Source organism: Melanerpes formicivorus, unplaced genomic scaffold (assembly GCF_026170545.1).
Source record: "Melanerpes formicivorus ecotype bairdi unplaced genomic scaffold, bMelFor1.0.p_v2 SCAF_12, whole genome shotgun sequence".
Classification (NCBI taxonomy): domain Eukaryota; kingdom Metazoa; phylum Chordata; class Aves; order Piciformes; family Picidae; genus Melanerpes; species Melanerpes formicivorus.
The window spans coordinates 20,563,436-20,590,848 of NW_027142364.1; the positions used below are offsets into that span (position 1 = coordinate 20,563,436).

A 27,413-nucleotide genomic window follows, 5' to 3' on the forward strand; every position below is an offset into this window, starting at 1 on the left:
TGTCCCAGGCTTACAGAGCAAGATGTGCACACTCTGGCACTGCTACGCTGCCACAAGGCAGGCAAGAGGGCAAAACACTCCCCTACCTTTTGCCTGGTACTGGTCCTGGCAAACTAGAACCTTCAAGGAAAGGGCTGTTAAAGAAGAGGTCCTCTCTCCAGATCAAGAGGTGAGGACACACCCATTTATTTACCTCTCTTGAAACGACCATACTCCAGAAACACATTATTTGTTGTGCAAATTCCCTCCATCTATGGTGGAAGATTTTGTCTGCTGACTGAGTTCCAAAAATAGAAAAATCACACTGGTCTGATTGCTTATTTCCACCCTCAGCAGCATGCACTGTGCTACGTCAATGGGAGCCTGTGATAGGAAAGAATGTGCAGCATGCTGGAGAGGTCCAGCTCAGAGTCTTTCTGGCAAATTGGAAGAGTGCATTAAGTCACCAGGCTTCAGGGATTTTAAAACCTCCTCTCTCAGCAGAACCAACTGCTGGAAACCACAATCACACTCACCTGCTCAACTTCACTTGCATAACTGCGGCTGCCACACGGGGACAAGAGAGGGACAGAAAATCTTTGCAGTGGCCTGTTAGAAAAATCCAACAAACAACAGAACAATCAGGCAGGGAACACCTTGTCTGTACCCTGGAACTGCAGCACACAGGTGAAAAGGAAAGCAGTGTGCCTGTAGGTATGAGGCAGACTGTCCTTTGAGAAAACAGACTTCAGTCTACAGCTCTCCATATTCTGAGCCTGTGTACTTCCTGCAGTACGAAACACTTGTCTCTCAAAAGCCCTTGATGCGATCTCTAGCTGCAGAGCCTGGCTGGATGTTATGAAGAATTCTAAAATAGCTCCCAATCTGGAGGCACAGAGCAGCTCCCACTCACAAAATGGGAACTACAGCACTTGCAGTTCCACAAAGCTCAGGTAGGCAAAGTCCTTGGCTTGTCTCATTATCCTTCTGTGGCATTGTCTCTGACACCCAGCCTAAGGTCACATTGGTCCAATTTCTCTCTCGCTGCTTTTACACCCAGCTGCATGTTTCTGTCATCTTGTATGACACTTCTTCCTCTGCAGTGTCTACCCAGTAGATACTCTTAGAAATTATATACTCTTTTTGCAGCTGTTAAGAAGACCCTGTCTTTGAGCAATACCTGCCATGGTGACCCAAAGCTCCCACTTTGCAGTGTGCCCAGCTCCCAGGAAGGTAAATCATGTTGGCAAAGACAGGCCAGAATGGAGCAACAATGCCTTCCATCAAGTACCTAGTTAGAAAAGCTGTGCTCCCAGTAGCGTGGTACTTTCTTAGGTCTTGCCTAAGATTGGTGTGCTGTCTAAGCCCAATTGCCCAGAGTGACCCTGGCCTCTGTCCCTGCCAGCCACTTCTCTTGACTGTACCATCATTTTCAGTTTTGCTTTGAGCACTGACACTGCCCTCACAGAGCCCTCTGGCATTCCCTTAGACTTGCTGTACTTCTTCCACCCTCTGGCTCCCCTCACAACATCTATCCTTCAGCACAGCTTATCTTCTAGGCTGCTCCTCGAGGTGAATTTGTGTAATCATTCACAATTATCTCCTGCCATCACAGGCAATTCATGGGTGACCTGTGCTGCACTAAAGAGCAATCTGGAGATACTCTTGACTCTTGAGCTGCATCTTGGGAAAGCAAGGCTAGAAAAAGGGCCTGCTAGGGCAGAAGCTTTGAGCCCGACAGGAAGGGTCTGCTAGAGCAGAAGCTTTGAACCAGATGGGAAGGGTCTGCTAGGGCAGAAGCTTTGAGCCTGACAGGAAGGGTCTGCTAGGGCAGAAGCTTTGAACCCGATGGGAAGGGTCTGCTAGGGCAGAAGCTTTGAGCCCGACAGGAAGGGTCTGCTAGGGCAGAAGCTTTGAACCCGATGGGAAGGGTCTGCTAGGGCAGAAGCTTTGAACCCGATGGGAAGGGTCTGCTAGGGCAGAAGCTTTGAACCAGACGGGAAGGGTCTGCTAGGGCAGAAGCTTTGAACCAGACGGGAAGGGTCTGCTAGGGCAGAAGCTTTGAACCCGATGGGAAGGGTCTGCTAGGGCAGAAGCTTTGAGCCACACGAGAAGGGTCTGCTAGGGCAGAAGCTTTGAACCAGACGGGAAGGGTCTGCTAGGGCAGAAGCTTTGAGCCACACGAGAAGGGTCTGCTAGGGCAGAAGCTTTGAACCAGACGGGAAGGGTCTGCTAGGGCAGAAGCTTTGAACCAGACGGGAAGGGTCTGCTAGGGCAGAAGCTTTGAGCCCGACAGGAAGGGTCTGCTAGGGCAGAAGCTTTGAACCAGACGGGAAGGGTCTGCTAGGTCAGAAGCTTTGAACCAGACGGGAAGGGTCTGCTAGGGCAGAAGCTTTGAACCAGACGGGAAGGGTCTGCTAGGGCAGAAGCTTTGAACCAGACGGGAAGGGTCTGCTAGGGCAGAAGCTTTGAGCCACACGAGAAGGGTCTGCTAGGGCAGAAGCTTTGAACCAGACGGGAAGGGTCTGCTAGGGCAGAAGCTTTGAGCCACACGAGAAGGGTCTGCTAGGGCAGAAGCTTTGAACCAGACGGGAAGGGTCTGCTAGGGCAGAAGCTTTGAACCAGACGGGAAGGGTCTGCTAGGGCAGAAGCTTTGAGCCACACGAGAAGGGTCTGCTCACCTTCCTGCAACACTTCAGCTCTTTTCCTAACTTTGAGTGTCACATCATCTCTTGAAATAGCAACAGCCAATTTAATTGTTGCAAGGTCAGACCCCAGGCAAAGCCTGTGTTAACATCACGGACTTCCAAGCCTGGCTTGGAGCTTCATCTCAACAGTAAGTTTTTCTGACAGAGCCCAGAAATGTTCATTTCTTTTACTTGCAGGAACTAAATTTTTATTTTTCAGTGTCATGCCTGGGCCCATTATTTCACTGCTGAGCACTGATTTGCTGCTGTTAGCCACAGTAACCTGCAAAGAACAGCTGCATGACACTCTGCCTACCTTGACCAGAAGGCAAGAGCATAAAATAGATGCTGGCTGCTAATCTGCAGGCATATCATCAAAGGAACAGCTACCATGCCTATGCAGTGAGCCCACACACAGAGCAATAATGTACCATCAGCCATTTCTGTCCTTCTGCATGACTGAACTCTAGAAACTTTTTAAATGCATATGGGGTCCTTGAATTGAACCTGTGCTCGTGACTGTGCCTTTGCTTCTGTTCAGTTACACTAAAAAAGGCAGTGCTTATCTTCAACTAAATAAATGCTACCTCCATACATTAAGATACCAGCAGAGTGACAAGACTGTCTTTCAAACAACTGGATTTCCACTTCAGGTTTAGCAGCTCACAGGTACTTCAAAAAAGCACAACATATTTTTGCCCTTAGTACACGATGCACAAAGCACAAATACACAGCAAGTGAAACAAGAGAAGGAGGAGGGGGAAAGGAGGGACAGTGAAGGGGGGAGGATGATGAAAATTCTTTTCTCAAGTTAATGAAGGACTAATTTGTATTTTTAAGGCCACAGCAGACTCCTGGTGGTGCAGCTTTGGCATGTGTGAAGTAAAGAGGAGATGAATGGCCGATGTCCGTTTGCAGAGGAAATCTCGATCAGCTTAGTTCTCTTTGGTCTCTACAGCTCCCTGTTACAGGAGCTGTCTTTGACAGCAATGGTGCCAGATAGCACTATCAACAGCAGTAAAACAGCACTGGAGGTGGCAGTTCTTGCTTGGTGGGCCATGAGCCACTTTCAAACAGCTTGTGTAAAGCTCAGGGTACACACGCCACTGTTTGGAAACCCTGCTCTAAAGCCAAGTCAGTGAAAGTGCTCAGCCTGCTCTGAATTTGGACTAACAGAGTTCCCACGTGGATCAATACAAAAGGGTACAGTGGTTGGTTGGTTTGTTGTTTTGGGTTTGGTTTTTTTTTCAGAGCTAGGAATTAGATAGGCAATTGTCTGTTCAGACAAAACCAGAAATGGCTCACCCCCATTTCTCACTAAAACTCTGCCTCTGAGCTTTCTCATTTCATGTGACTCATTGCCTCATTAATGAGCAGATAAATGACAGTTCCTTGCACTGCAGCAAGGCCTACTTTCAGATATTCAGGAATAAATCCTTGCCTGAAACTGAATTACTGCTGTATTCAACCTCCTTTTGACTACAGACCAAGTGTCCAAGTGTAAGAAACCATGCTATCAACCCCTCCTTGCACACAGAGTACCTCTGTGCTCAGCAAAGCGATCGAGCACTGGCACAGGCTGCCCAGGCAGACTGGGGAGTCTCCATCCTTGGAGATTTTCACAAGCCATCTGCACAGTCATAAGCAATCAGCTCTAGGAGGCCCTGCTTGATCCAGTGGGTTGGACCACATAACCTCCAGAGGTACCTTGCAACCTCAACCACCTTGTGACTCTGTAAATAAACTGTCCCACTGAACTCCACTGAGCCCTCCAACTATGCTTCACTCAAGATCTCACTGCTGGTTCTCCACCAACTTACTTACCTGATGCCCTTCCCTGGGTCCTTGAAATTCAGGGTTTTCACAGCAAAGTTCTGGAGAGGCCGGGACAGCTTGGTAGCCAACATCCTTCCAACTGACACTCTACCAACAGCAAGACTGTTCTCCCTCAGTTCTGCAATACAAGATAGCACCTCAGTTTTAGCTGCTCAGTTCTCTTGTATGCCATGCTGACTTCGTGTATTTCAACAGGAAAATAAAGTCCAAAGGGGTTCCTCTTTCCCCCTTGCAGTCCCCCACCCTGAGAGAAGCAGCTCAACCTTCAAACACCTCAAGATCCTGTTAAATAAGGAGTAAGATTTTAAGTAAACTGACAAGCAGGAAGGTATTAAAGAAAATGTCAGCTTCTCTGTCTTCAATGCACCTTGTCTGAAACAGCTTTAAAACAGGGTAGTCACATGTAATATACTATTTCAACTGAGCTATACAAAATAGTTTTACATTGAGATATAACTTCAAGCCACAAGTGATGTTATGATGTGTTCCCCAAGCAACCCTTGGGCTCCACAGCTAGCACAGCCAGCAGGTTAAAATTACATTTAGTTGTAATCAAGCAGCTGGTGATGCTGGACTACACACAGGCATCACCATTAAATTCACTTAGCAGGGGGGAAACGTCTGAAGAACAAGAGGTGGGTACAGAAATTTAGTTTCAATCGTATTTATCATGAGTTAAACTGATCCAGCACACAAAAGAAGTCATGCCAGATGAACGTGCATCCTCCTGTGGAAGAGCAGAATAAACGGGACCTCATTGCTAGGGCTTATTTACATCTCTGCCGAAGGCTGGGCCGCCGCCGCGGCAGCTCCGGGGCCCGCTGGGAAAGAGGAAATTACCACAAAAGAGCAGCTGGTGGGGTAGCAGGCTCCGAAGGCAGAGGTCTAGGCTGCAGAGCCGGCTCCGGTACTCCTCCCGGGCTGAGGGGGTTTGATCAAATTCAGACGCTCGGCTGCAGCCCACGCGCTTTTCGGCGAGGGATTCCGCAGGGAGGGGGCGAGGGGCCGGGCCTGCCCCCCGCAGAGGCGCGGCTCCCGCGGCCCGGAGCAGGCGAACGGCGCCCGGCAAGGGCGGGCAGCGCGCGGCAGCCGCAGCCATCGCCCAGGGCAGAGCCCAGCGCCCCCAGCCTCAGGCCGCGCCTGGATCGCCCCCTCCCGCCAGCGGGCAAGGTCAGGGATTGGCCCAGTAACCAGGGGAAGCAGGGGGACCGGCGGGGCCGGCCCGCCACTGCCGTCGCCGCCCCCTCCCTAGCTCCGGGCCCGCCTGCCCCTCTCCCCGCCGCGGAGGCCCGAGGCTGCGGCAGGGGCTTCCCCGCGCCTTACCTGGAGCCGGCGGGCCTGCCGGGCGCTGCTGCCGTTTGAATGAGGCTGGGCCCGGCTGCAGGGGCGCGGCGGGGGGCGGACCGGGGGAAGGGCTGGGGCGGGCGCGGGAGACGGCGGCGATAGGCTGTGGCCGGTGGTGTGGGGCGCCGTGATGCTGCTGCTGGCGTTGGGCGCCGCGCTGCTGCTGGCGGGCGGCGGGCGGTGCCTGGCCCGCAGCCTCCTCCTCCTATTGCCGCGGCATGCCCGCCGCGCCCTGCCTGTGAGTACCGCGGCGAGAGCCCGGGGGTCTTCGGCCTCTTCTCGGAGGAAGGCTCCCGGGGCCACCCCGGGGCACAAAATGGCGCCGCGCCTCAGGCTCTTCTGCCTCTGCCGTTCAAGCGCATCGGCGCCGGTGACGCAGTCTGAGCGGGCGCCTGGGCCGGTGGAGGGCTAGCGCCGGCGCTGCGCGGGCAGGTGCAGAGCCTGGCTCTGGAGAGCCGCGGGCGGGCTGCGGCCCCGCGCTGGGGGCTCGGCCGGGGCCGTGGTGCGGCCAAGCGCTGCCGCCCTGTCCCCGCGGGGCTGCCGAGCCCTGCCGCCCTGTCCCCGCGGTGCTGCCGAGCCCTGCCGCCCTGTCCCCGCGGTGCTGCCGAGCCCTGCCGCCCTGTCCCCGCGGTGCTGCCCAGCCCGCGGTGCTGCCCAGCCCGCGTTACTGCGCTGGGGTCCTGAGGCAGCGGGTGCGTGGAGTTTGTTCCAGTCCTCTAAATGTGGAACCGAGCATAAGGGAGAGAAAACCAGCCCTGTGAACGGAAGAGGATTGCATAACCAGTCTCTCTTCCATATTCTAGAGAAATGACACAGAATAGCTGAGGGTTTTTTGGCTGTATCGGAGTTAACTTTGCTCTCGTTTGTGCCCCAGACAACTTTCCAGCAGGCACCAGCGCCTGCGAGTGAACGTGGGCTCGCTGGGAGGCCGACACCTCAGTCCCGCCCCCCAGAAAGGGACAGCTAACAGCTTTAGCCCCTTTGCAGCCTTCTGCTCTTCCATCTGTTCAGCCTTTCTGGTGGTTCCCAGCCCTGCCCCTCTCGAGAAAATACCCTGCATTTATTGAATATTTTCAGTTCCCATTCCTGGGACCGAAAGCCTCAACCTCCCTGCTCGGCTTGATCCCTTTCCCCAAAGTTTACTGTGTTAATCTGACAACAAGGAAGAGGTCAGGGAAGGGCCTTAAAGGGAAAAGGATCCAGAGAAGTTACATAGCAAAAGATGAAATCCAGGCAAGCATGGTGGGTTCCCACATGATGCAGCGAGACCGAGGCTGATAGAGTAGCTTCACTTTCCTTAGCCTCTTTTGCATTGTATCATTTTGTAGAGATTCCTTCCCTTACCTGCATGAGGAAAAACAGTTTTTCTATTTAACATAGCAAGCATATCCCAGTGAGGTGTGTGCATGTGAGCTGGCTGCAGGGTAAAATCTGGCTGTTTTGACCTGTGGAACATCTGTTCGAGTGCTGTGGGTCACACTGCAAGGATACAGACACTTACTCTGCCCAGAAGCCACAGCAGCACCTCCAGTACAAGAACTTAGCATGCACTCTTGGCAGGTCTCAGGTGTCCTGGCCCCACACAGGGGTGCTGCCTGCTGCATGGTACTGCCTGCTGTATGGTACTGCCTGAGAGCTCTGTGTGACCATTAGTGAGGCACCTGATGTTCCTCAAAATGCTGATGGAGGTCACTGCCATGTCTGCTAGAGAGATGATAGCTGGTTGTCTCTGCCAGTCTCAGCACTGTCAAACTGTAAGCTGCAGACTGACCTTATCAAAACTCCAGGAATGAGGCCCATGAAGCCTTATCTTGTGACTTCCAAAAGATAAGGATAACCAGGCTTTGCTGGGTGCCAACTGATTTTTTGGGGTAGGATCTTTCTGGCCGGGAATGGGGTTGCTTCCTGCTCTCATCCCTGGGAGCTCTTCGTGGCACAAAGGCAATGGCATCTGCAGATGTGAGTTTTAGTACCTCCCTTGGGTTTTTGCGTACTCTTTAGTGCTGCTGGAGCCTCAGGCTGTTATGAGGCATGCTGCTGTAGTCACATGTTTCATGAGGTGCAATTAGGGTAATTGCAAATAATTAACAAACAATTACAGGAAATTCTCACGCTTCTCATACTGTAAGTTAAAGTTGTTCCTTGCTTTGTGCCCCATTGTAGACAGCTGAGAAGCTTTTTAAGCCTCTCTTTTGTTGACACTGTGGTTGTTTGGGTTTTTGTAACTAGGGAAAGCAAAACAGTTACTGAAAGCTAAAGCCCAGGAACACAGCCCAGCCATTCGCTCTTACTTTCTGCCCCTGAGCTCGGTCCTTATCAGACTGGCTGGTTAATGCTGGTTGAGGACTAGGCATTTTATCTCTTTACCTGGCCTGGCTTCAGGAAGTAATCACAATCCCTTATCACCTGAACAATTCCTGCTGTTTTGGGAAGTCCTGTGTCTTCAGGATCCAGAGGCCAAAGGGTCTAGGGGAGGTGAGGCAGAGTCAAATGCTTCCTTTTCCAGGGGCCAGCTTGCTGAAGTACTGCGGGAGGTTAACCTCGGCAAGCTGTGTGATCTGGTTTCATACTTAATCCTTATCTCTCCTGGGGTTGTGTCACTGATAATTAAATTAAGACTGAGCACTGTATATTTACTTGCTTATCTGTTGTCCTTTAGCTGTAGCTGTTTCAGAGCTTTAGTAGAGCCCCTAGGAGCTTACTTTGTAGGAATAGGTGTTAGTGTGCTCATGATAAATGCACGTTAGACTTTTGATCAGCTCTCATTTCAGCTTAACATCATGATTCCCATTTGAAAACCACAACTTGAACTATAGGACAGGACAAAGTGCAGCTGATTTGCATAGTGCTCTCTGCTGGGGCTCTTCCTGAGTCTGTGCAGTAATGCTGCGATCGCTATCACCCTGCTGTTGTTCTTTATTGCCATTTCACTGCCGTGCATGTCAGCAAAACAGGATCAGGAGGTACTGGTGATTGCCTGATTTCTGTCTGAAAAAGTGGCTCATACATAAACAGTATAAAATTCAACTGCTCACATTGCAGCTGCTGTTAGCAGAGTACCAAGAGGCAATATTAGTTGCAGGTATCTCCACAGAATGGAAGTGACCTCACTTCCTTATTGCATTCTCAAATACTTTATCACTATATCACTTTATTGCCTCACAGATAGGGTTTCAGTTTGGAGCAGTGTGCAGCACTGCAGCTGGGGCCTGCTGGCTGGCTTGAGCATTAGGATCATAGCTGTGGCGAAAGGAGCAGGAAAGAGATGAGTTTCAGGCAAAGGAAGAGGGTGAACGGGCAGTGTTTCCCTGCAGGCTTCTCTTCAGGGATCCTGTTTCCAGATCCATCAGAAGCCTGTTGTGTCATGCCAGGTGGAGTATCAAATCTTCTCAATTTATTTGTGAGTGAGATGATTATAATGATGTAGGAGAGAACCATAGGATTTGATGAGCTGTTCCTGCTAAGACTGCAGTGTCTCAGAAGGAAACCCTAACCGCTCATCACCTTCCTGCACGCTAAAATACAGTGTGGAAAGTACTGCATAGAGTGGGAGTATAGGGAGCAGTCAGTAGAGAGTCACCCTGCAGTTACAAAAGCTGCTGTGTGGTTCAAGCAGGTGACATGCTATCATTTGGATATCTTCTGTGCCCCTGAGCTGGTAGATCACTCATTTCCTTTGAAATGTTTCTGCCCTGCTTTGGCCACTGATACTTGAACGACACAATTAGTGTTCTGGCTGGTGTGTTAAGGCAGCACAAATTATTACAGGCCAGCAGATGAATGGATTTAGTGTCATGGTAGTTTGAAGCTGGTTGTGTTTCCACATGGGAATCTTATCACCTCCTTAACACTAGGTGACCCAGCAGAAGCCCCACTGGAATTGCTGGGTTTACACTATGCTCAGGTCAGTATGCAGATGGCCACTGTGACTTGTAGCTGGAATTGCACCTCCTAAACACTGGCTAGGGCTGCAGGCTGCTCCTGTGCTGTGTCTCTGGGTACTGGTGGTGACTGTAAGCATTGCAGGATCTGATGATACCATACTATTGTTTTTCCCCACACAGGCTGAAGGGAAGGCAGTGCTAATAACAGGCTGTGACAAAGGTTTTGGACATGCCTTGGCAAAACGGCTTCACGCAGAGGGATTCACTGTCTTTGCTGGATGTTTGCTTATGGTAAGCAATATTGATCAAAGATCTTCTTTGATTGGAGAAAAATGCTTCTCAAGTGACAGCATCTTCACCTGCAGCCTCCATTTAGCCTCATCCAAGATCCTAGTATCAGTCAGGGTTGGAAGGGACCACAAGGATCATCTAGTTCCAACCCCCTGATCTCAAGGAAGTGCAGCACTTGGGGATTGTTACATGTTCCATTACTTCATCACATGTTGCATCTTGTTAGAGCTGTAATTCTGAGCTCTTCAGGGCAGGGTCTGTCAACTGTTTGTATGGTAGCCTGCACAGTAGGATGGTGTTCAGTGTCTAAGCCTCTCAGCAATATTACAACACATGCCCAAGATTACAGCGGCAGAGTGGCTTTCTGTCTTCCCTGACTTCTCTGCTGCTATCTCTTACTCTGTCACTTTCCTTTGGGGACACTCCTCAAACACGTTTCCAGACTGCCTCTCCTGCCTTGTTCAGGTTCTGTTTCCAAAGAGTCTTCTAACTATTTCCACAGCTTCTGTAGAAGCCATTCAGTTTCTGGGTAGCTGGATACATTTTCTGTACCCTTCTGATATTTGTCACCCTCTGTCACCTTTCTGTGGTAGGTGGCATCACTTGTGAGAGTTCAGTGTAGGCACAGAGAGCCAGAAGGGCTTTGCAGACCCCCATTCTAGCCTGTGCTCTTGCAGGTAACCACAGTGTGTAATCCTCTTTGTAAACTGAGCCAGCAGCACATCCATCTCAGTTGGAGGTTTGCCCTCACTATGTTCTTTTGCTGTTCTGACAGTCAAAACTCAGGTAATTTCCAACCTGAACTGTTTCAAATCCACACCCACTTGCTTCTCTGTTTGAGGATGGCTATTTCTGCACAAGTGCTCAGAGAATGATGACCACAGATTCTTGAGGAGTGTGGAGGGTGAGAACAAAGGCAGGGAGGTGGCCCTCACCGGCTGTGAGGGCGGCGGAGGTTACGTTCTTCCACCACAAGAGGAGGAAAAGCTATTATCAGCTGATGGGTTATGTAACTTGAGAGCAAGAGAGTCCTGTTGGAAAACTGCCACTCTTTGGAAATTTCCATCTGGAGCCTATATGAATCCTTCAGTAATTGTGTCATGGACTGCTTTGGGATGCCTGTAGTGGGTAAAAAGTCAGACTCTTAGCATTGCAGAGCAGCAGGTGTAAGGAACAGAAAGGAGAGGGGAGATAGGGTTGTCTGAGAGGGCTCAGAAGGCAGTGCTTGTGGGAGCAGAGAGGGCCAGGCTCCATTTGAAGCCATATAAAGAAACTAAATACTCCCCAAGCAAGCCCTGCCTGCTTGCTTTATTGATTAAAAAAAAATAATGATTAAAAATCCCAGCTTGCTCAGAGAGTGTGAGCTGTCCCAGGATCCTTGAGCAGCTCTCAGCAGCCCCTCTGCTCTGCCTTGGAAACTTCTTACTTGTGCCAGCAGTGTTGTGATTTTTGTACTTGTAGCCTGTGTGGAAGTGGAAAGTGCATCAGCCATCATAGCTGATCTGCAGGTAGCTTTCAGGAGGCTGAGTGCTTGGCCTTGAAGGAGTAGTAAGTAGGAGAATGGGATTTTTCTTGTTCTCTGTGTTTTGTTCACCATTGGAAGGTGCTGCCCAGGGAGGTGGTGGAGTCCCCATCCCTGGAGGGGTTCAAGAGGGGATTGGACGTGGCACTTGGTGCCATGGTTTAGTCATGAGGATCTTTGAGGTCTCTTCCAACCTTGGTGAAAACATTTTCAGGAGACCTGGACTCAGAGGCCCAGGATTTCACTTGTGTTCCATCCCCCTCTCTTGGGTTGCTAATGTTGTCTTATCTGTTGGGTGCATCTGAAGGACAGGGTGTGGTGGTGACGCAGCTATCTGGATAGCTTGTGCACAAACATGACAGCTGAATGCTTCCTACAGGTCTCAGGACAGCCAGCATCCTCGTGGAGCAGCCTTGTGGTTTGGGTGGCTCAGGGAGAGACTAGCTTGGGAATTCAAACCTTGGCAAACAGGAGCTTACTGCAAACCTGCTGGTAAAATGTGCATGGGATAAACATGGTGATAAATCTGGAGCTGACTGCTCCCAGAAAAGGAAGCATGTAATGACTACAGAAAAGGATCCAGAAGAAGCAGGAAACATCAGTGAAGGCAAGGAGCTGTTGGGTCAGAGAACTTGTGAAGACCAAGGTGTGAACATGTGAGTGATTACTGCTGCCAAGTAAAGGAGTGAGTGCCCATGAAGCGTGGCTAGGGATGCAGCTGTGCCCTGGGAACTGGCAGTGTGTGTGTAACAAGTGCAGGGAAACCTGCCCTGTCAGGAGAGACCTGTCTGAGCTGTAGGATCAGGGCAGGTATGGGGCAGTTGGTGTACAGCCCATGCCAGGCTATTAGTTAACACATAGTTACTCCATCATCACTAACTTGCATGCTTTTATCTGGAGAGTGAAAGGATCCCTGATTACTAAGAAGGCTCTTGCATTAAATACAAGCTGGTACACTGACAGCTATGTTGGGAGCTGTTTAATCATTAGCAGTCAAAAGTAAAGTTACAGAACTAGGAATAATACTGCAAGAAAGCTGGGATAGAACTGGAGAAGATCAAGTGCTGAAGGGATTTGGTTCAGCAAGGACAGTTAAGTTCACAGATCCAGTTTCTGTGAATGTGTCAGGATTGAGACACAAACCCATCCAGAAACCAATCACACAATAACTTGAAAAGCAGGAAGTACAGAAAAAGGTGAAACAATTACTCCTTTCTTTTCCTTGACTTCACTGGGTGGGGAAAGGATGCATCGTTTTCAGGTGCTTACTGCCAGCAGTTTTCAAGAGGACTTCTGGCAAGGAAAAGGAAAGAACAAGGAATGTTTACATAAATGGATGTGTTCAGATGGGCATTTGAAGGATGAGCCATTGTGACTTCTGCCCCATGGGGGATATTTGAGGAGCACCTGGAGGCCAGGGGATTCCCAGCAGGCTGTAAGAAGGCAGACACTGTACTTCTCTTTCCAAAAGAGACAGGCTTTGGGAAGTGCCAGCCAGGCAGCTCACCTCCAGGCTGTGCTGAAATTGCAGCAGAGTGATCTGTCAGTTTTACAGATGCCTGGCTCATAATGTAATCCATGCTGTCTAAGTTTACTAGGAACAGTCTGTGACATGGCCATCTAATCTCATCCTGGCTAAGCAGCAGAGTGGTTAAAGAGGACAAATAAATGTACCTTGGATTAATTTTGACACAGGTCCTCCTGACAGTCTCATGAGCAAACTTAGCTCTATGCCTGTGACTGCTCTTCGGTCCCCAGGAGATTGGGGTTTCCTGGAAGTGCCACCTGGAACAGGGGTGGAAAGAACACTTGGAAAGAAATGTGACTGGTGCCAAGCAGGGAAGATTGCAGGCCCTTTGGGGAATAGGATTCAACATGGTCTTAACAGGTCAGACAGAGTCTGAAATCAGTTAGGTGGAACCCTGTAATGACAAGTGCAAGGTGTTCTGTCCAGGAAAGACAGGAAGGGAGTGAGTGGATAGGCAGCAGCAGCCTGGTGGAGAGGGAGTGGTGCAGATGGAGCAAGCCAGCTGGATCTGTGAGTGTCCAGCACTGTGTTCATGGCTTCCTGATTCGCACTGACACCTCACTGTGGGTGCCCAGATGGCTGCCAGGATCCAATCCTGAATCCCACATGCTTCCCTGGGAAAAAGCCATGGCTCAGTGCATTTCAGGAAGGCTCTCTGCTAACAAGCCCTGTGTGATCTGCCTGTCCTTCAGCACCAGCTGCGCTGAGATCCTCCAAACTGAAGAAGGAGAGAGGCCTGAGCAGAGGGAAAGGGAGGCAGCCAAAAGCTGGAGCAAGGCTTCTCTGCCTGATGTGTCAGGCTCCTCACCCAGGAGCATATCCCAGTAGGTGCAAGGTGGGGTGTGCAGCCAGAGCCATGCAGGGCTACAAGGGCAGGGTGACTGGGGGAAAGGAGGTAGGTGGGAGGAAACTGCTAAGTCCCACTGAAAGCCTCTGGAGACTACTTGGGAAGCAGGCTGGTCTGGAGCAGCACCACTTTCAACTCTGATGGAATTAGGAAGGGAAAGCTGTGAGGTTCTCTGAAAGGACAAAAGCTGGACCAAAACAGGTGACAGCAAAGGAAGGGGGAGAGGGGTTTTGCAGGAGCAGTTAGAACATTGCTGCCAGGAGCCAGCTCAGCTTGAGCTGTTGCATGGCTCTTGCTTCTGAGTCCCAAGGCCGTGAAGGTCACCTCAGGGAGGACAGTGTGACTGCTTCCATGGGATTGGCTCCAGGTATTTTCCCAGGCAGTAAATCTACTGTTAAACAGAAAGGAGGAAGTGCCATGTGAGTGTCTGAAGAGGGAATGGGCTTAGGGTCCTTGATGAACACAGAGCAGAAGATGATGTCCACTCCTTGCCATACAAAATGCAAGGCTGCTTCCTTTGAGGTTCTCTGCACATGAGAGCGAAGCCATTTGTTGTATGGTTGAGTGTTTGTAGTCATGGGGTCTGTGTTTACAGGTTGGACTCGATGATCCTCGAGGTCTCTTCCAACCTTAGTTATACTGTGATACTGTGATACTGTGAGTGGTGGCTGAGGTGGTGTCTGCAGCTGTGACAAGTGGCTCCAGCTGATACTGCTCGTCCAAAATCAATAAGCTTTGTCAACAGTGAGTGAGTTGTAGCTGGGAAGATAACTTGGCCGATTGCTAAGGGGAAGCTCACTTCAGCAGGGATAATCCAAACCATTTATGCTGGATTTCTAAGTTGCTGGCTTATGTTTCTCAAAAACCAGTGGAAATGCTTCTTGTTCAGGTTACAGGAGTCATGGAAGGTTGAACAAGCATAGGGAAAGGTGGTTTCTGAAGTGGCAGCTGGTGCTTGAGTACAGATAGAGTGTGGGGGTTTTTGTTTCTCCACAGATACAGTAAATCTCTTGTTTTCTGAGGAGCTGCACTAGCTCCACTTTCCTCACTGGGAGTTGCTTTGTATGGCTCGGTGGGGTGCATAACTCGGTGAGAAGTTGCTTCAAGCTTTATTTGCTGGCTCTGTGATATCTGCAGAGAAGTCAGTTGTGAAATGAGGTGCAGCCATGGGGCCAGCAGCTCCTTCCCACTTCTGTCATAATGCCAGGTTGATTTTTAAGAGAGCTAGCCTGTTTTGCTGGAGTCTGTGGCAGATACTTCAGCTTCTTTCCCTCGCTGCGTGTCCTTGTTCCCTGCACTGAGGGCGGAGGTGAGATGCTGTATGCTATACTCACTGCACAGCCCGAGATATGTATAGAAAACCAAAGCAGTTACAAGTGGTTTACATCAGCCTGGCTGCAGAGGCAGTTGAGCAAGTGGCTGTGGGAGGGCTGCTCGCCTTGTTTGCTCTTGTGCTGTGGGAGTTGGTATCGAGTGCTCAAGCAAGAGTGGCAGCCAGGCGTGGTGACTCACCAATTCATAACTTCGTCCTCCTTAATGAGGCAGAGCTTGTGATTCATGGAGCAGTTCAGTGAATTCAATCTGGATCATGCTGTGTGGAACTGCATGGCTAATCTCTGCTCCCTTTGCTCTTACTTGTTATGTAGCATCTGAGCAAGGCTGCGAGGCAGCAATCCTCTCTGGAAGTGACCAGGTAAAACTTGGAGTTTGAACTGTGGACAACCCGAATCCCAACGGGGACAGGGCCACTGCTGGCAGCACCAGGAGGTTAGAAAGAGAGAGGAGAGAAAGTAAAAGGACAGAAATCAGGTCCAGCCCTTTCTTGTTCCCTGCAGTGTGTGTGTGGGGAGGGAAGTGTTGTCTGTTTTCCTCAGCCAGAATCTCCTCATTCCATGCCTCGTGGCTGTGACCCTGTGGCTGTCTGGCAGGTCTCCACTGTGCTTGCATTCCTGCACATCTGTGCTGCTGTGTGGCAAGAGCAAAGTGTTACTATGATATAGGTTCACTGTGAATGTTTGCTGCTGGATCCTGTAGCATCAGGCTAGTTGCTGTTGGACATGCCAAAGGTGTCCCTGCTGTCTTTTTCCCCAAGTGGTCTGGCAATGCTATTTCCTTGGAGGCCAGGCAGTATTGTGTTGTGACACAAGTGCAGTGCCTAAGCAGCCTTTGGCTTTCAAGCCTAGAAAATCTGACTGCTGTGCAAGTGTTTGCTGTGTTACCATGTTACATGTAGAGCATGAAGAATGAGGCGGTGGGGAGTCACCCAGGCTGGCACAGTATTTCATGGTGTTACAGATGTGAAACCCTTCATGTGAGGAACTAACAGCAGGGCCATTGTGGCACTTCGAAGTAGTGGACTGCTGATGCAGGTAGAGGAGCTGTGCTGAAAGGAACAGGACAATGGCTGGGGGTTGCATGCTGGTTCCTGTGGCTTGTGTGCTTACTTGTGCACCAGGTTTACAACTCTGTGCAGTTTCAGTAGCTTCTGTTTCCTGTCCCTTTGACCATGCCTGTCCCCAGGCTGCACTGCTGTTCCTTGCCTGTTCTAGTGGCACATCTTTCTTTCCTGCTGAACAGGATGAGAATGGAGATGGAGCCATGGAGCTGAAGAACATGAATTCAGATCGCATGAAAGTGTTGCAGATGGATGTGTGCAGTGACCAGGAAGTTGCTCAGGCTGTGGATTTTGTGAAGAGGACCCTGAAGGAGCCAGAGGAAGGTATGTGGTGATCTTTGTATTTCCAGCACAGCTGGCTCTTTGCTGTGCTCACAGAATCCTTCCTACAGAGCAGGTCACTCCCTCTCTGCACCACCAAAAGAGGCCTGAAGGCCTGTGACAGTCTGTAGCTGGCAGTCAGGCAGTGCTGCACCCAGGTCAGTGAGGAGAATTGTCTTGCTGCTGATGTGCCAGCCATGTGGAAAGAGACTAGTACTGACTAGGATAGGATAGGATAGGATAGGATAGGATAGGATAGGATAGGATAGGATAGGATAGGATAGGATAGGATAGGATAGGATAGGATAGGATAGACCAGGCTGGAAGAGACCTTCAAGATCATCGTGTCCAACCTATCATCCAACACCACCTGATCAACTAACCCATGGCACCAAGCACCCTATCAAGTCTCCTCCTCTTGAACACCTCCAATGACTCCACTACCTCCCCAGGCAGCCCATTCCAATGGGCAATCACTCTCTGTATAGAACTTCTTCCTAACATCCAGCCTAAAGCTCCCCTGGCACAGCTTGAGACTGTGTCCTCTTGTTCTGGTGCTGGTTGCCTGGGAGAAGAGACCAACCTCTGCCTGGCTACAGCCTCCCTTCAGGTAGTTGTAGAGAGCAAGAAGGTCTCCCCTGAGCCTCCTCTTCTCCAGGCTAAGCAACCCCAGCTCCCTCAGCCTCTCCTCACAGGGCTGTGTTCCAAACCCCTCACCAACTTTGTTGCCCTTCTCTGGACACCTTCCAGCAAGTCAACCTCCTTCCTAACCTGAGGGGCCCAGAACTGGACACAGGACTTGAGGTGCAGCCTAACCAGTGCAGTGGATCTAACTCTGCATGCTGTAGTAAGTCAGGAGTGACAGTACACCTACAGGAACTTGTGTCTTTCTTCCAGAGCATTTGTGAAGGCACAGGATGGCCAGAGCCTCATCCCTTGCTGGTGCTGCTGCTGCAGCCTGGCTCACACAGCACCCCTGCTAGTGCAGAGGTGTCAGGCCCTGGCTGCTCACTGCTTTCCCCTCTGCTGTGTCAGTACAGCCTGGTTGTGTCATTGAGTACTGAGCTGGAGCACAAAACTGACCTGCCCCAGTCCTGGTCAATCTGTGCTTTTGGTTTGCCATGCAACATCCCAGTGTGAGGCAGGATGCAGGGTAGGCTTGGCACAGATCACCTAAGAGCATGTGAAAGAAGAGAAAAGGAAACAGAGGTCCCTTCTGCATGCTTCTTTCCTTCTTGGAAGCGGTTTGGCAGTGGGATGTGAGCTTACAGCTGGAGTCTGGTGTGGCACCACCTAACCTCTTCCCATGTAGTGAGCTTGTGAGGCTTCTTGCCCTGCATAGGTTTCTCTGCAGCCTCAGTGCAAGCCACAAGCTGGACAGCAGCTGTATGCTCAAGATGAAGATGGACTGAGGTTTCACATATGCAGCTTGCAGGACTCAGGGGTTTTATGGCTGGAGGGTGGTCACTCCTCTCGAAGCTTGGATGAGACTGCCATGGGCCTGCCTTTGCTCCTGGCAAGCACAAAGTTAGTGGATTACAGCAGCTCTGATCTGCATGCAGGTGACGTGAGCACACCCTCTGGAGACAGGCACATGAAATGTGACCGAGTTAGGTACCAGCTCTAGTCCCACACATGTTCTCTCTGCATGGTCTTTCTTCCTACACAGTCACCCAGCCCTCCTCACACGTTTCACAGCTTCTCAAGCTTGTCTTGAGCAGCCCAGCAGCAGCATTAGTGGCACAGAGCCATTTCCTACTGAATGAAAGCTTGTAAGGGAGCAGCTCTGTTGCTTCCATAAATGCAGCAGTGTTTGCAAAACCATGTGTGCAGCAGGGACAGAGAAGTCTTGCATCCTGGATCAGCAGGTTGGACTGGTTTCTCCTACTCTTGAGGCCTCTGCCCTGCAGTTGTTTGCTTCAGCACAGTGTGCAAAGCACCAAAGATTCCTTCATGTTTATAAAGATGTGAAGGGCAGTGTTAGGGGTACAGAGCCAGGCTCTGCTCAGTGATGTCCAAAGACAAGGGGCAGTGGATGCAGGCTGGAGCAGAGCAGGTTCCACATGAAGGTAAGGGAAACCTTTTGCACTGTGAGAGTGACAAAACACTGGACCAGGCTGTCCAGAGGAGTTATGGAGTCTCCTTCTCTGGAGACATGCAAAACCCTCCTGGATGTGTCCCTGTGTGACCTGCTCTAGGTGACCCTGCTCTGGCAGGGCATTTGTACTGGATGATCTTTTGAGGTCACTTCCAACCCTGAACATTCTGTGATTCTGAGTGATTTCTTTGTAGGCCCATCAGTGTGGCTGAGCTTTGGGGCTTGCCAGTATGTAGTGCAGGGACACAGAGAGTAGTGAGGCTGAGGAGCCTGGCACAGAGGTGCTCGCTGCACACCAGAGTGTGGCCCCGCAGCGTCTTTGGCCTCTTCTCCCTGTGCTGTGTACATAAGGCTCAACTCATTCCAACAGGAGTGCTCTGTTTGTTTTCAGTTTTAGGCAGTTCCCACTGTATAGTTGACACTACAGAACTCATAGTGATAAGGCTGTGCTCAGTACACACACTGCTGTCCAGCAAACAGCCCTGTGACTAGCTACCCGTCAGCATTTTGTTCTGGACATGATGTGACCTGACTGCTAAGCAGTGAAATTCCAGGAATGAACTATCCTCAGTGTTTGAACATCCCTGGATCTGAGGTGTCCCTGCCCATGGCAGGGGGTTGGAACTAGATGATCCTTGTGGTCCCTTCCAACCCTGACTGATACTATGATACTATGCCTCCTAACCCTCAGATGGGAAATGCTTGTAGAGAACTGTGGAATCAGGAGTACTCTGCAGAGCTCACCTTGGGACTGACAGTTGAAGTCTTTTGTGGTCCTTGGTAAACTCCTGCAGTCTTTCTCTGTGTGGCTTCTGGTGAGGCTAACAGCATCAGATACTCTTTCCATGGTCCTCCACCTACTGATCAGAGCCTGCTTTGAAGCAGCATGGAGCACACTACTCAGGCTGAGATGCCATGCTGGCTCCTGGGTCAGTGTGAGTTTCAGAGTTCCCTTGACCACTAAAGCTGGCAGCTTCAGGAAGTGTAGCAAGGGAAGCAGAGCTACCTGACCACAGCATTTAGAAACTTGAATTAGCAAACCCAGAAGGAAGGTCAGGTGAGCAAGATGTTTTCTTGGCTTTTTGCTGCAGGCTATAACTTGGCTGTTACCCCAAACAGCCCTTGGGTGGCGACTGGGAAAGGGTCCAGTTGTTTTCTTGGCTTTCTGCTGCAGGCCATGACTTAGCTGTTGCCCCAAACAGCCCCTGGATGGGGCTGGGAAAGGGTTGTTCTGGAGGGTGTTAGAGCTGCAGGTGAGTGAACTGGAACAGTATTCACCACTGTCTGTAAGACTGGTGTGCAGGGCAGAAGAGGTGCTGGGCTCACCCTGTGAGAGCTGGGAGATGTAGGAATGGTGGCAGCTGTAAGGGGCAGATCCATCCTGGGACAGGTCAGGAGGGTAATGCACTGTTACCACCACGTAGGATGTGACCTCTGCTGCACAAGGCTGGTCAACAGCCTTTAGGGAAAACAAATTCACCTGTGAGGGAGGCAGGGTTAGTAGGGCTGTTAGGAGAGTGGAGAGCCAGTCTAGCAAGGGCATGGCAGAGTCCTGCACCAGGAGAATAAATTCCATTGCTATTTATTGGGCACTGGTAGAGTATGGGCATTTGCCTAGAGGGCTGTACTCAGAATAATGCATGGTAACTCTGTGACCAGGAATAAATACAGGCTGGAAGGGAAGCTATTGAAAGACCTCTCAGGCATCTGTGGAGCAGAGGCAGGGCAAACAGCCTGAAAAATTTGGAGAGAGGGCTTGATAAGTTTTATCAACAGGGTGGCATGACGTGGGTGCTTTTGATAGCAGTGTCACAGCAACCTGCACATGAAGACTCCTTAGCCCTGTAACTTATTCTGGGTTGTAAGAGGAAAGTCAGGGAGTGGCAAGTGGCCCTGGCTCCAAGTAAATACTTCCACAGTGAAAAGCAACCATGGTATGTGGCAGACATTTAACAAGGAGCAGCTCTGTTACCTTGTCCCAGCTCTTCTGCTTGTTCCTCCTGCAGTTTATGGCTGCACAGCCCTGTGCTTCAACAAATTCAACAGGTATACTCTCAGTCCCACAAATGTTTGCCACTGGGATTCCTGCAGTAATTGCTTTAAAGAGTCAAGTCCTCAGTGACCTGCTAAGTCCTGGACATGTAAGTGGCTCAGTGCAGAAGCCTTTGGTAAGTGCAGTTAATTTTGACAGCACTGCATGCACAGCAGATGTTTGGTTTTAAACACCAGCACTTTTAAAGTTTGGCTGCAAGTGGGTCACCTTCTGCTGTACTTAAGTTTGAAGGAAACCAAATACCTGAACTAAAATACAGCAGCTGATAACCAGGCTGTGAACCTGCAGGTTAATTCCATTCACTCTCCAAAACAGTGAGTCTGAACTCTTAGGGGGATTTAAAGGTCCTAGGTATTTCCTTCTCCTTCTCCCCTTTTTTTCCTTCTCCCCTCACAAAGCCTAAGGACAGTGCTTGACCTTAGAGGAGACATTCAGAGAGGCAGTGCATGTGTGGCCCCACCACTTTGCCTGGCACTCCAGCCAGGCCCCACTGGCCCCACTTCTGCTACACCAAGACTGTATTTCATTGGCAGCTGAGGGCTTGGCTACAACCTTTTCCCTACAAAAGTACCCAGCTCTTTGTCAAGGGGTTGGGTTACTGTGAGCAGGGAGAGCTGCTTGTCTGTGACATTCTTCCTCCTTCCATTCTTCAAGCCCATGTTTGTTGGCAGGTCTGTGGGGCCTGGTGAACAACGCTGGCATCTCGACCTTCGGAGAGGTGGAGTTTGCGCGCCTGGAGGACTACAGGCGGGTGGCGGAGGTCAACCTGTGGGGCACCGTGAGGGTGACGAAGGCTTTCCTGCCCCTCGTCCGCAGGGCTAGAGGTACACCCCCTGCAGCCTGGCAGGACTCACAGCTTTTACAGCACAGCAGGGAGAGGCAGCTGGAAGTCATGGCTCAGACTGTGCTTTGAAGAGTGCCTGTGCAGTGCAGGGAGGGTGCTGGAGGTGTGCAGGTAAACCAGACAGCAGGGTTCAACGGGCTGTGTGAGCATTTGGTAGTGCAGGCCACTCTTGGGGCAGCCCAGGCACACACACAGCTGCTGTTATCTTAAACAGGCCAGGATATCAGAGCCTTTGGTTCAGTGCTGGCAGACCTGACAAGCACTCCACACCACCTTCAGAAAAAGTGACTGGGGTCAGACAAGGGAATTCTGGCCTCCAGGGTCCACCCAGTGCTTATGTTTGGCTAACTGAATGTTTTCCCTTTGTGTTACTCAACTCAGGGATGATTGCAGAGTGGTAGTGGTGGAATAGGTGGCAATAACAGCTGTTCCAGATACCTTTCAAGACAGCAGCATCATTCAAAATCTCTGGTTTGTATTTGTGGTAGTTTTAGGCTATGCCTTTAAAACAGTATTGCAAAGGAAAGAAGGGGGTGTGTGTGTGAGCAGAACTCTGAAGAGCTGCTGTATTTAGCCTGTGTGGGAGCATGCTGGCACAGCTGTGTGTTCTGTGAGGACAGAAAAGAGTCCTGCAGAGACATCTGCTCACATACCATTTCCAGAAGGCCAAGTACCCACTGAGCATACCCCACCTTGCTACAAAAGGTGGCTTACCCATCAGGCCTGCAGGTGGTTCTCACAGTCCCTCCAAGCTGTGCTTAGGTCTGGAATGAGAGAGCAGAGCCACCCACTTGTTCCACAGCTAGAATTTCAAGCTGTAGAAGGGTGTCATGCTCCATGGCTGTGAAAATCCTCTCTGTAAAAATAGCTGGGGAGACTTCAAGGGCCTGTTTGTAAGTGCATCTGAAATGATAATTGGCCCCATCTTGGCTTGGGGAAGGACAGAGCCACCCACAGAGTGGCCACTGCTGTTTGCCTCCAGACAGTGCTTGACCTAAGAGAAGCTGCCAGAGCTCTGTGCTTGGCCTGGGCTGCTGGTGGGATTTAGGGCAGTTGATCTTTGCTGTCCTATAGGCTGCATCATGTCAAATCTCCTTTCCATTTGTCCCAGGCATGTAGCAGTCTAGGCACTCCTGACTGGCCAGCTGGTGAGCAGGCTGTGCTGTTCTTGCTAGAGGTTCAGAGAAACTGGTTGTGTGCTGTCCAGCTCAGTCTAGAAGCACTGTGTTAGGGTGGCTCCAGAGAAGCTGCTGTGCTCAGAGAAGGAAGCAGAACACTGGCATGGCATCAGGCTGTATTGTGTGCCTTCCAGCTGTAACACAGCTAGCTGGGAGGCTGCAGCACACAGGAGTGGGACACTGATGGGAGAGCACACCACCAGCAGCCCCAGACCTGAGTACTCTCTTGCACAGCAATTAGGAGGGGGTGGCTTGTGTGCTTTGTAAATCCTTGCAATAGAGAAGCAGGCATGTATGTACCAGCCATGGAGGAGGTCAGAGCAGGGGCTAGCCTTGCCTCACTCAGGAGGGAGAGGCTGCTTGACAGAAGGTTTGGATGCTGCTTCGAGGTTCAGATTTCCCTACTCAGCATCACCCAGCAAGCACCTCTTGAGGGGGCTGTGCTTGCTGTGGCTTCTGCAGCCCCCGCTGCCTCCCTGGCTCTTCTTCCTTCCAGGCCGTGTGGTGAACATCACAAGCATGCTGGGGCGGATGGCGAGTCCGTCTCGCTCCTGCTACTGCATTTCCAAGTTCGGGGTGGCAGCCTTCTCCGACTGCCTGCGGCAGGAGATGTACCGCTGGGGCGTCAGGGTCATCCTCATCGAGCCCAGCAACTTCGTGGCCGCCACCGGCATCCTGACCGCCGAGGGCATCGAGCGGCAGGCGGCGGCGCTGTGGAGCGGCGCCAGCGACGCCGTGCGGCAGGACTACGGCAGGGAGTATTTCGCTCGCCACGTGGCGCAGATGAAGTCCTTCGTCAGCAGCGGCCTGAAGGACATGGCCCCGGTCCTGAATGACATCACCCAGGCGCTCACCTCCCCGTGCCCCAGCAGCCGTTACAGCCCCATGGAGACCTACTGGTGGGTGAGGCTGCAAGCCGTGACTCACCTGCCCACTGCCCTTGCTGACTGGCTGTACGTCCCCGGAGCCACCCTCTGAGTGGCTGTCCTTCAGGCATCCCTCCAGCGCCTGTGCTTGCACACAGGGCAGAGCTCTGCACCCACTGCTGATGCTTCCCCCCCCTGCAGAGGCAGCTTCTTTCACTTTGTCCTGGTTCAGGGCCAGACAGATCCTCTGCTGCCCCAAGAGAGACGAAAGAATGACACTCACACAAGTGGATTGAGAAGTTGAAATGGAAAAGCAATTGGTGTTTTACAAAACCCTGCAAAGCACAGTGGCAAGGATATCCCAAAGCACACAGAGTCCCTTACACAGCACCCACAGGCCCCTCAGCACTTCCCTTCTCCCCACCTGAGGGGATACCCAGCCCCCCCAGGCCTCGCTCTTCCCCTGCACTGCTAGGCTAGTCTCAGGCTGGCCAGGTCTGAGACTGCCTCTCCTTCCCCCCCCCCCCCCCCCCCCTTTTCTCCTCTTGGCATAAGAGGCCTTGAGATACTCCCCCACCATTACCCAGCAGGGAGCATCTCCCATGGGAGCAGAGAGGGGAGAAAGAGGGAAAGAATGACTTTGCAGATGAACTTGTAGGGGACAGGATTTATGGGTAGAAATAGGCTGTTTCCTGTGCCCACCTCACTGGGTTGGACACTCAGGACAGCAGAGGTGTAACTTATGTGGCAGTAACCAGAGGCACCCAGCCTAAACTGCCACTCACTCTCATAGAGCAATAGAGTCACAGAATGATCTGGGTTGGAAGGAACCTCCAAAGGTCATCTAGTTCAACCTCCCCCTTGCAGTCAGCAGGGACATCCTCAACTAGATCAGGCTGCCCGGGGCCCTGGTGAGCCTCACCTTGAGTATCTGCAGGGATGAGGATGTTGAAGGTGAGGCTCGGCAGGGCTTCAGGTCTTGTGAGGTGCTGAAAAGAGCATGGCTTTTGTGGTGTCCTTCCCAGCTCCTGCTCTTTGTGTTCCCTCCTGTGCCCATTAAAGTGGGAAGGTGTTTTCCTTTTAACTGGGGGAGGCAGAGGAAGGTTAACATACTTGGTCAGAGATGTGGCTAGTGTAACTAGGTCATCAGCATTCCCCCGGTGACCAGCCTGGCTCATTAGCAGGCTCTTGCTTTCCCTTACAAGGACAGGCTGCTAACAGCAGAGCAAAGCTGTTGCTGTGAGCTGTCTCAAAGGGAGAAACTAAAACGGGAAGCAGAGAAAGAGTTTTTCATGTGATTGAAAATGGGTCAGTCACAAGCAGCTGTTGTTTCTGTGGTGCTGCTGGGGAGCTCTGCTGCGCTGTGGCTGTCTGCTCTGTCCAGGAAAGCAGCGACTCTGCCTCCAAACAGCCTCATTACCTAGCTCCAGGGGGGCCCATCTCTACAAAGAAGGCTTCTTCCCTGCCAGTGCTGCTGCCAGGAGATGCCAGAGCCAGCAACTGCAGACAGGCTGTGCAGGGAAAAGCCCTTCTATAATGAGTGAGGTCTGAGCCATCCCCCAGTCAGTCCCTGTGGGTGCTGGGACTTGCACATTCTCTCCACCCACTGCTGATGAGCTTCATGGGACAGGGTTCAATCTGATGCAGCAAACCAATTTGGCTGCTCTGACTGCTGCCTTAGGGACTGGTGCCTGAACTACTCATCTGTGGTACAGACACCATCCAGTTGTCACTCTGCTTCCCTCATGTCACTGCCCCATGCTAGACTCCCACTTGCTGGTGAGGGAGCTGCCCTTGCTTTCCCAAATGAGGTTTTCTGTTCCGTCCTCTCTGTCCTTCAGCAGTGACAGGCACTGTGCAGCCGGTGTGGCCTGGCTCTGAGCTCTGGAAGGGTGCTTGAAGTGACACACTTCTGTTCTTAAACCTTGCACAATGAAATTTCCCTGTCACATGTGATTGTGTCCTCAGAGGACCTCCTGATAAATGGTGTGAGATACGTCTGCACAGTATCCCCAAGGCTCTTTCCTGGTGGCCATTTCCAGGGATTTCAGTCATTTTTCCAAGTGCCAATGCTGCCTGGTTTCATTCCCTCCTCCCTCTGTCCCAGTGGTGAGCAGAGCAGCCAGCAGCCCACAGGCACTGCTGGCCAGGCTGGAACCCTACCCTCTTGTGGAGGGCCTGGCTTTGCCTTCCACTCCTAAACTTTGTTCTCTTCTGTCCTGTGTAGTATGAAGCAGATAGGAAAAGAGTTCTCCTTGGCTCTTTCCTCATCCATCTCTGTTAGCCCTGACTTGGAAACTATGCCATAAACTTTTTATATGCTGCTGGCTCTAAATCCTTGGAGCCTGCTTGCAGGCATGAAAGCTGTGATGCCCAAGGGGGAAAGCAGGCACCCCTTGGAGATACTGTGAAGGTAGCTTGTATTACAAGTGACAACGACTGGCAGTGCTGGCTGTGCAGTCCTCTCTTCCAGATCGTCTGCACATGGAGTCTGCCTGGGATTTAAGACCCAGGATGATGGCCCTGGACTGCAGCAGTGTTGTAATCACTTGTGATCCCCTGCACTGTGAAATGTGAGCAATGTTAAGCAGCACTGATTTGCACAGAGAGAAAATAAACTGTGAGATTTGTAAAGCACACACCCGTGGCCAGCACTCATTCCTGCACTGCTTTTCCCACCCCCTTGCAATCTGAGGCTGAGGTTTCACCGAGTCCAGTAATTCAGCAGGTGGTGGTTCAGCAGGTAGCAGAACAGTGGAGGCCCAATGAGAACTGCCTGGAGCAGAACAGGCAGCAGGACCCATTTCATCAGCAGAAGGCAGCTGGAGAGGCCCCTGTGCAAACACACATCTAAGCTTGTGTTTTGTGTGGCTTCCCTCAAGCACTGGGTGCTGTGCTGCACCTTATTCACCACCCCAGTGCCCTGCCTGCAGCCAACCCCACTGCTACAGCTGCCTGCTGGTAAGGATGATCTCTTCTCACAGACAGGATGGAGACTTGCAAGCCTTGAGGCCATGCAAGGACCTCCTGGCAGAGTCAAGGTTAGGTTTTCACAGCATGTGAGCCCCAGTCCCTTCCTCTGCCCCTGGAAGTGCACAGGTGAGCTGTCAGCTCCTGATCTGCCTTCTGCCAGACATCTGGGTGTATGTCTAGGGATGAGAGGAGCAGAGCACTAGTGCAGGAAGAGCAGGTATCAAGTTCCTGTGTGGTGCAGATGATCACATGAACTCTGAGCCAGCAGAACAAACCCAAGATGACAGCAGATCCCTTCCCATCTTGAGCTTCCAGCAGCTGTGCAATGTCCAGTGAGAACCTGATCCTGGAATCTGTTCCCTGAAGCAGCCAGACCCTGGTTTTGCTTTGTGGGGTTGCTGTAATGGAGGCATTGAAGCCAGTTCTTTGCCTTGATGCTGTGCCAAAGCCAGGGGCTACTCCTGCTTCTGGCCAAATGGTGCATGTGACTGATTGCTTTGACACCTGGGATGGAGTCAGTAGGTGGCAGGGGAAAGTGTAGGACTTGAGAAGCACTTCTTGCATGGCTGGCTCTGAACCTGCAGCTCAGGAACTGTCCACTGCCAGAAATGTGGTTGGGCAAAGGAGGCCAGTGGTGGCAGTGCATTTACACACACCCTGAGAACAAGACAGGAGATTACCCAGGGGAGCTTTTCTCTGCCACAGGTGAGGGTCTTACCTGTGCTCCCCTGATGATGCTTTCACTGCTCCCACAGGCCTCCATGTGG

At 51.4% G+C, this 27,413-nt stretch overlaps 2 protein-coding genes across 5 annotated transcripts in view; one reads left to right on the plus strand and one right to left on the minus strand.

Annotated features, from left to right (window-relative positions):
* BDH1 (3-hydroxybutyrate dehydrogenase 1) overlaps positions 1 to 5,973 on the minus strand; it is an 18,392-nt gene extending 12,419 nt beyond the window's left edge. The window contains exons 1-3 of one of the 2 annotated variants that reach the window (XM_068145607.1): positions 5,826 to 5,973; positions 4,491 to 4,620; positions 516 to 588 (exon numbers count right to left, since the gene is read on the minus strand). In XM_068145607.1, the coding sequence (XP_068001708.1) occupies positions 516 to 588; positions 4,491 to 4,573 (156 nt within the window). In that variant the 5' untranslated portion in view covers positions 4,574 to 4,620; positions 5,826 to 5,973. Of the gene's footprint in view, positions 1 to 515; positions 589 to 4,490; positions 4,621 to 5,342; positions 5,617 to 5,825 lie in introns of those variants that run through there. The other variant, XM_068145605.1, reaches the window with a different exon arrangement.
* On the plus strand, positions 5,921 to 26,312 carry LOC137444634 (D-beta-hydroxybutyrate dehydrogenase, mitochondrial-like). 3 transcript variants are annotated; one of them, XM_068145609.1, is made up of 6 exons: positions 8,771 to 8,809; positions 9,161 to 9,217; positions 9,911 to 10,021; positions 16,496 to 16,637; positions 21,457 to 21,609; positions 23,304 to 26,312. In XM_068145609.1, the coding sequence occupies exons 1-6, from the start codon at positions 8,786 to 8,788 to the stop codon at positions 23,783 to 23,785; spliced, it is 969 nt and encodes a 322-aa protein (XP_068001710.1). In that variant the 5' UTR covers positions 8,771 to 8,785; the 3' UTR covers positions 23,786 to 26,312. The 3 variants fall into 3 exon arrangements, with proteins under 3 accessions (XP_068001709.1, XP_068001711.1, XP_068001710.1); XM_068145608.1 differs by lacking the exons at positions 8,771 to 8,809; positions 9,161 to 9,217 and adding an exon at positions 5,921 to 6,084; XM_068145610.1 differs by lacking the exons at positions 8,771 to 8,809; positions 9,161 to 9,217 and adding an exon at positions 7,704 to 7,805.
* The last annotated feature ends 1,101 nt before the right edge of the window (positions 26,313 to 27,413 follow it).

Bases quoted from the DNA above. Each gene is read 5' to 3' on its own strand.
- LOC137444634 (XM_068145608.1), top strand. From the start codon at position 5,977: ATGCTGCTGCTGGCGTTGGGCGCCGCGCTGCTGCTGGCGGGCGGCGGG. The intron at 10,022-16,495 runs GTAAGCAATATT...CCTGCTGAACAG, and splicing joins TTGCTGGATGTTTGCTTATG to GATGAGAATGGAGATGGAGC. The intron at 21,610-23,303 runs GTACACCCCCTG...TCTTCCTTCCAG, and splicing joins CCTCGTCCGCAGGGCTAGAG to GCCGTGTGGTGAACATCACA.